The following is a 9,303-nucleotide window of genomic DNA, read 5'->3' as shown; positions in this document are numbered from 1 at the left end:
AAAATCTGATCGTCTTTCAGACTTAGCCTTCGCGATCTCCACAGTCCCAATCTTAAATTTCCAATTGAAAGAAACAGATATGAAAATGGAAGGAAGTGCACATTCTGCAATTGCCAACTGCATTTGAAAGAAAAAGGGAACTCGACAAACAATCATAAATACATTCTACGATTCAGATAACAATGGTTTTCAACATTGGCCATGAAAAATTAGAATGTACACATCAACGAACCAAATTGAAATTTGCCTGGCCGTCGTTTGATTGTCAACCGTTCAGAACAAAATCCGATCCCATTTGCGGACCAAGACAGAAAGCCTCTTTTCCCCCTTGTGGCTCGTGTGATTGTGAATGATGTGGTAGTTGCAAATTCATGGCCATACACTATTGTAATGGACCGGATGGAAATCACGGGCTTTCGTTTTTTCTTCAATCAAAACAGCTGGTAGTTGGCTGGGCAGCATTTCTTGTGGGCACTTTTCACAGGACAGACAAGAGACGGCATTATTGATGGGTTATGCTGGATGGAGACTTGTGCGTCAATGCCCTCTGGTTGCGGTTTACCTCTATTTTCTGTAAGGTCTTCTACGGTGAGAAATGCTTGTTTTAAATGTAAACGGCACTTTTTAGGTCTACAATTAACGCCTCTTAATTCTTGAAGCTTCCCCCCAAATAATTGAGATGACTCAACCTGCAGCGCCGAACATTCATAGAGTCCGACATGAACAACCCAACTATCAATTTCTTTTTCATTCGGAGATTAATGTCTTTCAAGCAGCTTAGCTTTGTTTTGCCATCATTACCGACAGACATTTTCTTATTTACCCAATAATTGGGATGATTCAGCCTCCAGCACTGAACAATAATAGAGACCGACTTCAACAAATTCCCATACCAATTCGATGATCAATTTCTTCTTCATTTGGACGCAAAGTCCCTACATAGTTTAGCTTTGCTTTTGCCATCAATTTTCTTAGTTACCCTTCTTGTTCGTTGCACTTCCATTGAAAACTTTCTCAAAGAGAAATTCCTCTGTAGTGTCATCGACGGTTCATTTGTACACTAAGTCCTCGACATAGCTTAGCTTTGTTTTTTCCGTCTGTATTGGCAGATATTTTCCTAGTTACCCCTCTTCTTTATTTGCAGATATTGCGTGCCATTGGCGGTTCTTGACCATAATTGTAGACATTGATATATAAATTCTATTACATTTTGCCTACCTTCAACTACAGAATGGAAGAGAAATTATCATCGAAGAGCATGGTAAGATCAATTTCAGACCAAATAGAACAGTTAATGCAATCCAGGGAAATGTCAAGTCATGGCGAAAGGGCTGCCAATTCGATAGGAGGACTTCCTTTGGAGCATTTGGATGATGATGATGGACCCAGGAAAGAGGGGTTAATGGAGAGAAAATTAAGTCTAGGCACAGTCAGTGCTGAGAATAAGAGTCAGAGTCAGACCCCTCGTCCTAAAAAGCCTCCTCTGAGCAGAAAAATGCAGAAGCAACCATCGCCAAGAGTTAGCGGACACATACCCAAATGGAAAAGCGGACAATTCCGGATTGACGATGAAGCAACTAATATGAGTGCATTCTTTGAAGAAGTGGCCCTAAGTAGAGCTTCCAGTGCGAGTACCAGTCATGGTTTATCCTTCTCAATTGCTGGCCCAGTTATGGCTCCCATTTCTACTTCTATTCCCGCTGCCAATGGAGGAGATATAGGGCTTATCAACGACTGTGAGTATTGCTCATTGGTGATTGCTAGGCTTATAGTGGGATCCTGGCCAACTACATTAAATTTCTTGAGGGTTCAACCTTTGCCCCCCCTCTTTCAAGAGAGAAAAAATCTTTAATCAAAATTAACAAAAAAGGTCCGCATTCCAGAAGGAAGCTGCAGTGCCCTGAACATAAACCTGCTGCCCTTGTTTCGTTCTTTATGCACAATGCACATTCTGTCAAACTTGTTTAAAGTGTATAGCTTTGCCTTTCTGGTTCATAGATTACTTTGGTTTCATGGATATTAACAAAATGGTAAATCAAATCATTTCAATTTCGAACAAACAAAAGATAAATAGTATGAGCTCTTAGGGATTATCAATTAACCGCGTTCTAATAAATGTATCTTCATTACCTCTCTCAGTGCAGGAAGCAAGGCTGCATGCCAAAATTGCTCTAAACAAAACTGAAAATGAAATCAAGGACATGGACATTGAAAAAGGGGTCAATGTACAAGCAAAATCGTCCCCTCTTCCTCTGTTTTTGAAGGTATGTATCAAAAACCTTCTCCTGTTTCGGGACACCCTTTTAATAATGGGGGGCGAAGAGCAGCTCTGTAGCGTTAAATTTGCTTGAGAAGTAACTCTAATTTTCGTGGAGCAGTTCGTTGATGTTAAATACAAAGTAATTTTGAAAGGCACGCCTACTAGTCTCCTGAAAAGGTCTTGGACTGATCCGATATTTTTTGAGAAAGATATTCTTCACGGCGCAACTGGTTGCGTTGTTCCGGGGGAAGTGCTGGCTATGATGGGTCCTTCAGGAAGTGGAAAGACTACTCTTATTAATATATTAGCTGGCAGAATGCAGCACTTCTCCGGCACCATTACCTACAACGGTCAGCCTTACACAAAAGCCTTGAAGCATAGGTGAGTTCATCCGTATCACGAATTGCATAACTCGAATCTTATGTATTCTTGAATCTTTTCACATTTGTAATAACGTGCAATGCCATTAGAGTGAGATCTTACATTAATTGACCCGACAGCTACGGGCTTTGAATTAATCAATGGAAATCTATCCGCATAATTTTTCCTGAGATTTGTTTGAAATTTTACTCATACAAACTGTCTGGTTGACAGAATACACTGGGAATACTTAACCTTAGCCCATTCTATATCTACAGGATTGGATTTGTCATGCAGGATGATGTATTGTTCTCTCATCTCACCGTGCGAGAAACACTTACTTATACAGCTCTTTTGAGGCTTCCTAGTACACTAACAAAGCATCAGAAAGAGCAACGTGCTCAAGAGGTTGTTAGTGAATTAGGCCTTGAAAGGTATTTTCTGATCTCCTTGCTGAGACTACAACCTTGTTAGCTAATCTAGCGAAGAATGGAGGTTGGCTCCATTCCTTTCAAGGCATTTTTCAGAGTTCCCTTCTCTTCTTTTAAGAAATACGGAGTAACTCTGACTGGGATTTCTATGCTTGGAAATTAATGAAAATATTTGAATGCAGGTGCCAGGACACAATCATTGGAGGCAACTTTGTTAGGGGCATTTCTGGAGGTGAAAGAAAGAGGGTTTGTATTGGCTGTGAAATTCTGATCAATCCTTCTTTACTATTCCTAGATGAACCCACTTCCGGTCTGGATTCAACCACAGCACTTCGAATTGTTCAGATGTTGCATGATATAGCTCAGGTATGAGATTCAACTCAAAGCTGCAGCTCCTTTGCATGGACTGGGCTATGATTTATATTTGATTATGGCGCTAAATCTTGAATGGAGGTAAGATTACAAACCACAAATTTGTATTGCAGGCTGGCCGGACAGTTGTGACCACAATTCATCAGCCATCAAGTAGACTGTTTTACAAATTTGATAAGCTAATCCTTCTTGGAGAAGGGCATCCTGTCTACTTTGGCAAAGCATCAAATGCTATGGACTACTTTTCATCCATTGGTTTCTCACCCCTTATAGCCATGAATCCAGCTGATTTCTTGCTTGATCTTGCAAATGGGAACACTTCGGATATCTCCATCCCAACAGAATTGATGCAAAAGATAAGTCAAGAATCTGATAATATAGGAGATTTGGATGGAGAAAGTCGACAAAGGCCATCCGCTCAAGATGTACATGAGGTAAGTCAAAGGAAAGTCTAGCATGTCAAGAAATTCTGGAGGCATAGTTCTTTTCGTGAATTCAACTACTGACTGTTTTTCTTTTTCTTTTCAATTGAAAGCAGTACCTGGTAGAAGCATACGAAAACCATGTTGCTCCTGACGAAAAAATTAAACTGACCCAAAATAATGAAATAAGTGAAGACTTGAAATCAGCAGTATCTGCAAGACGTGAATGGGGTGCAACATGGTGCGAGCAATTTTCTATTTTATTTATCCGCGGCCTGAAAGAAAGGCGCCACGAATACTTGAGTTGTCTGAGAATTGCACAAGTTCTAGCGACTGCTTTTATTCTTGGATTGCTTTGGTGGCAGTCAAAGATAGATACTCCTAAAGGGCTTCAAGATCAGGTGGTCTTAGTTGCTTTGTAAAGATTTTATTTATAGAACTTGGACTTCTTGTCTCTAGCCAGCAACTTGTTTTTCCAAGCTTTCAGTGCCAAAATTAATTTTCTGAACATTTTTATCATTGAGATTCCTCTTCATCTCATCTACAAATGCAATCAGCACAAAACCCATTGAAAAGTATTCCTTTTTGTAACTCTACTTGGATGTTTATTCGTTAAGTGCAGACAGGGTTGGTGTTTTTTATTGCTGTTTTTTGGGGATTCTTTCCAGTCTTTACAGCGATTTTCACATTCCCTCAAGAGCGGGCAATGATATCTAAGGAGCGTGCCGTGGACATGTATAGATTGAGTGCTTACTTTATGGCCCGCAACTTAAGTGATTTGCCTCTAGATCTTTTTCTTCCAGTTATATTTATTTTGATTGTTTACTTCATGGCACACCTTCGCATGACTGCTACAGCGTTCCTGTTGACCATGCTTACTACTTTTCTTAGCATCGTTGCCTCTCAGGTGTGTGTACCATGAAATCTGGTAAACTTCATTTTCTTTCTACTTAATAATGCTTGTTTGTTTGGAGCTATTACCAATAGTGCATCTGCTGTTGACATATAAAAGTTTTTTGTGACAATGTCACAAGCTGAATAGACTACGTTTGGTTACGCAGGGACTTGGACTGGCCATTGGTGCTGCCTTTATGAATCTCAAGAAGGCAACAACTGTCGCTTCTATAACTATGCTGACATTTATGCTTGCCGGAGGCTTCTTCGTGCAGGTAACTTACAATGTAAAATGATGTACTAATTATATTGGTTATTAAAGACAGTATCAGAATGTTTACTAGTTAGGCTTGGTTGGCATATCTATCAGACCTCGGGCTGACTGTTGTATGTGAGGGTGGGACAAGATTAGTAAGCCAATTTTACTTGTAAGCCTTGTCACGAGATCAAAACCTGAACAGGAACAAATTTTAACATTCTAAAACAGGGTGGATTTAATTTCATAGGCCATGTACATAACCTAAAGAATATTCAATCCATATAGGAACCACATATCTCATAAAACAATTTCATTCCAACAATGCTCCTATTCTCGCCGTATGCATCTTTGTGTAACAGTTTCATAAAGGAACCACTTTAATGGTTATATACCACAAACAGCTCGGGCAACTCAAGATTTATTACAGAAATAACAGTTCGGTTTTAGTTGTTACTGACATGAGAAGTACAACGTTTTCCACAAATTCCCATCAATTAACTGAACTTTGAAGGGTGTAAACTGAGGCAACTCGTGCCCTGATAACTAAGGTGATCACATCCGAATTCAGATAAAAGACGGCTCAGCCTGCGAAGGATATGATCGCTATAGAGGCATGAAGATATTAAGAGACAACCTAAAAGAGGTTCGATAGTCTAAAGAATATACTTTGTACAAGGACTCCAAAATTACACAGGAATTGGATGCTGTGATATGACCCACACTATCCTCTATCCAATAACAACCATCTTCCAATATTGTATTGGTGGTCAAGTTGAATTGGAGAAAGGAATCAGGCAAGTGCAAGATCTCTCATTTAATATGTTTTGATTCATCATAAGTGGAGACAAGACCACTGAAAATTCTTCTCATCCCATTCGAAATCAAATCACCAGGGCTGCTTCAGATGTTGAAAAAACACAGTAAATTAAGTGTAATACAAGGATCAATTAGAGATGATGTTGCTAGAAAGAAAGGAAAGGGAATGATAGTTCATAAAAAGAGGAAATTATAGATGAAGGAAAGATAATAAGAATTGACAGGAGGAAGTACAATAAAAAACAGAAAAAGATTTGCAGAAAGAATATATAGAGGAGGAAGGTCCATATACAGTTTTGACAACCATAGAATATTTTGGAGGGATCTAAGTTCTACGTTAACAATTTCAAGAGCGGCAGAATCTTATTGAGGATAAGTGTGCATAGTGCTCTCTTAATTCTATTGCTACAGCAGATAAAGTAAAATACATGCCAACACCTTATTTGTTTTATTCGCATCTCGATTAACAGAATTGAAAATTGAGCTCTGTGATGATGACAGAGAATTACATATTTTTTCATAATAGATGAGCATGTTCCTTATGGCACAAGAATGGGTATTTCAATTATGAGGATTTTATGGGTCATGCAACATGAACAAAATGAGCCATCAGACAGAGAAATAAATTTCTATTCAAATGCCAGCTGAACAAGATGGAATATGAATAGTTGCAAAGAAGAATTGAAAATTTCGAACTGGAAGTAGATAGTGTAATAAAGGACAGAATAATTGATGGGTTGAGGGATGATATACAGCTTCGTGTAAGAAACAATTATTTTTAACCATGCATCTGATCCTCCATTACCAAGCTCAAAGAATAATAAATTGTTGATTATTGCTAGATTGAGACTTTCCTTCTACATCATGTGCCAGTTTTCATACCTAGTCACTCCACTTCCCAAGTATTGTATATTTGAGTTTTTAAATAAAGAGCTGATATCTTTAGTTCAGACCGTTCAATCACTTCTAAGAAGGTAATCAAAAGTGTCTATCCATATCATGATCTGAAATGAAAACCTGATAAAGATCTTGTATCATCATTGGAGTTCCATGTGATGAGCAGATCACAAACTGTATTTCAGTGAATTGCTACCAAACATTAATTGTACTTTACTATCTAAATTGAAGCCACAAGTGGCTCTAAAGTCTATAGGCTGCACAGAGGCACCTCTTGTTTCTTATTCTAAGGCAGGTTCAAGAAGCACGCTAACTCTAGTTCAATGCCTTAACAATTAAGCATACCATAGTGTATATATCTTATTTTAGATGTTTAAGACTAGAATGCCCAAGAACATTAAGTTGTATTCGGCACTTTATATTCTGTATTACTGGTCATTTTCAATTTCAGTAAGCTATGTTATTTAACTTGATTTGTACGAGTGATTGGAGGAAGCAGCAAGTGTTTACAATTACTATTATTGGTTTGTTGTACTTGCTTCACTAATCGACATTTTGAATCTATGCAGAAAGTCAATGTATTTATCAAGTGGATCAGGTATCTCTCTTTCAACTACTATACATATAGGATCCTACTCAAAATTCAGTACGATGCTGAACAAGTCTATGATTGTTCAAGTGGATGTAAAAGTATAGCATCATCCCCGTCACTCCGGAATATACCTTTAGATGGTGGCATCAAAGAAGCGACTATTATGTTACTCATGATTATTGCTTACCGTCTTCTAGCCTACTTTTCTTTGCAAAGAATGAAATTAAGGGTTTAGAAAAATATCTACAAATTAAAACATATAACAGATGAGCATGAACCTGAAGCTTCAACTATATCAGCTGTAACTATCCGCCATGGTGATGGAGGTGGCTTCATGGGATTATACGATTGACCATTAAAATGTGTTATTGTTGTGGATATTGAGGAGATAGCTTCTGCTAATATGCCATTGACTGTTAAATTGTACTATACGGAAAGGGGTGGTTCTATCCCGTGTTCTATTGAAGACATAAGTCATCAGTATTTTGTTCGGTGAGGACACCTTACTTCCATTTATATTGAGTTTCCCAAAGCTGTGATGCATAACAGTAGTGTCAAATTCATTCCTCGAGCAGAAACAGAGGTCAGAAGTTTGGAGGGATTTAAGTTTGGTTTTATTTTTGGTACCCTTTTTCAAACAGATACCGCTGTTGACACGAAGAGATTTCAATTTGGGTTGTTTAAATAAAAGTTGTCTTTATGGAGAAGCTTGCATATTTTGAACCTGTGTTTTTTTTCATGTAAGTTGTCTTTAAGCAGAAACTTACATGGTCTTATGTAATAATAATGATATATTATGGGTACACTTTTTTCTTTTTCTTTCTTTTTCTTTTTTCAGTATATTTGTTATCTTTCATAACCAAAGTATGAGGCTACGATTAAAAGATATCATAAAATGTTTTAATTTTCTGGGTGTGATTTTATTAAAATGTTGTATGTTTATTTATAGGCATATTTCAATTATCAACGTAATCACTATTTTGCAATGTTATAATATGCAGTAATTTGGAAATTTAACCAATCTTAAGTGACCAATATGAATAGTCCTCATGACTCATAGAACTCAACTATCTATTTTTCTCCTTCTCAATCATTAGAATTCTAAAACTAAAAGAGGGGTAAAAATTTTATAGAATACCAAAGAGAACATAACAACAAAAGATACAAAGAGCACTAAAGAGCTTTATCTTGGTCCACAAGTTAAGCCAGCTTCTGAGATAGATCAAGGGGGAGCATCCTATGATCAATAATGTTCCAATCCGACATATGCTCGGAAGCCCATTTAGCCAAGCAATCAACCACACCATTCCACTCACGAGGGATATGCATAAAAGACACAAAATCCAGAGAATTGCATAACTGAGTGATCTGTTGAATAACCAGAGCTGAATGTCAATCCACATCCACAAAGTTTCGTCTATTGAATAAATTTACAACCACCTGCAAGTCAGTCTCACAAGAAATTCTTCTCTAGCCACATTGACAACATTGTTCCACTACAACCAAGATAGCAAGGGCTTTTATGAGGTTATTTGTATGGTAACTCTTGTAGATAGAAAACAAAAACTGAACATCACCAGAGCTATCACGCCCAACTCCTCCAATACTAGCCAGTCCAGGATTTCCTCGAGAAGAGCCATCAATGTTGATTTTAAGAACTCCAACTTGAGGAGTCCAATGCCCCTCGCGATTAATACGTAGAGAGCACTGCTTAGCTCTATTCCTAGAGCATCTGTGGGGAAAGAGGGAGTGCTGCCCTGAAGAGGAAAGGAAAGGCATGAGTAAATACCACCATCTCCAAGGTCTAAACCTCCGCCAAAGTCACATTTAGCCAGGAGTGTTTCATGAAGAAAATTAGCAATTTTTGCCCATAGGTGTCTAATCCCTAGGTTCACATAATGAAAGATCCTCCTATTTCTCTCAAGCCAAACATGCCATAAAATAAGAGAAGGGCTAATAGTCCAAGCAACCTAAAGAAACTTAAAGAAAAGAGGTCTTGG

General features: G+C 38.0%; 1 protein-coding gene across 2 annotated transcripts; it reads left to right on the top strand.

The window, feature by feature from the left end:
* Window positions 1-457: 457 nt before the first annotated feature.
* LOC149534346 (ABC transporter G family member 22-like) lies at window positions 458-8,122 on the top strand. 2 transcript variants are annotated; one of them, XM_089804303.1, is made up of 11 exons: window positions 611-1,736; window positions 2,140-2,264; window positions 2,379-2,641; window positions 2,899-3,054; window positions 3,234-3,417; window positions 3,537-3,857; window positions 3,962-4,246; window positions 4,468-4,591; window positions 4,703-4,752; window positions 4,907-5,014; window positions 7,281-8,122. In XM_089804303.1, exons 1-11 carry the CDS (start codon window positions 1,232-1,234, stop codon window positions 7,536-7,538), a joined length of 2,379 nt encoding a protein of 792 aa, XP_089660429.1. In that variant the 5' UTR covers window positions 611-1,231; the 3' UTR covers window positions 7,539-8,122. The 2 variants fall into 2 exon arrangements, with proteins under 2 accessions (XP_089660428.1, XP_089660429.1); XM_089804302.1 differs by having other exon boundaries at window positions 458-1,736; window positions 4,468-4,752.
* The last annotated feature ends 1,181 nt before the right edge of the window (window positions 8,123-9,303 follow it).

The sequence above is a fragment of the Cupressus sempervirens genome, chromosome 10, assembly GCF_028749045.1.
Source record: "Cupressus sempervirens isolate cs-2001-9-10 chromosome 10, ASM2874904v1, whole genome shotgun sequence".
NCBI classification, from domain to species: domain Eukaryota; kingdom Viridiplantae; phylum Streptophyta; class Pinopsida; order Cupressales; family Cupressaceae; genus Cupressus; species Cupressus sempervirens.
Note: the sequence above shows the minus strand (reverse complement) of the source record. Positions and strands in the feature narration are given on the sequence as shown.

Bases quoted from the DNA above. Each gene is read 5' to 3' on its own strand.
- LOC149534346 (XM_089804302.1), top strand. From the start codon at position 1,232: ATGGAAGAGAAATTATCATCGAAGAGCATGGTAAGATCAATTTCAGAC. The intron at 2,642-2,898 runs GTGAGTTCATCC...CTATATCTACAG, and splicing joins ACAAAAGCCTTGAAGCATAG to GATTGGATTTGTCATGCAGG. The intron at 5,015-7,280 runs GTAACTTACAAT...GAATCTATGCAG, and splicing joins CCGGAGGCTTCTTCGTGCAG to AAAGTCAATGTATTTATCAA.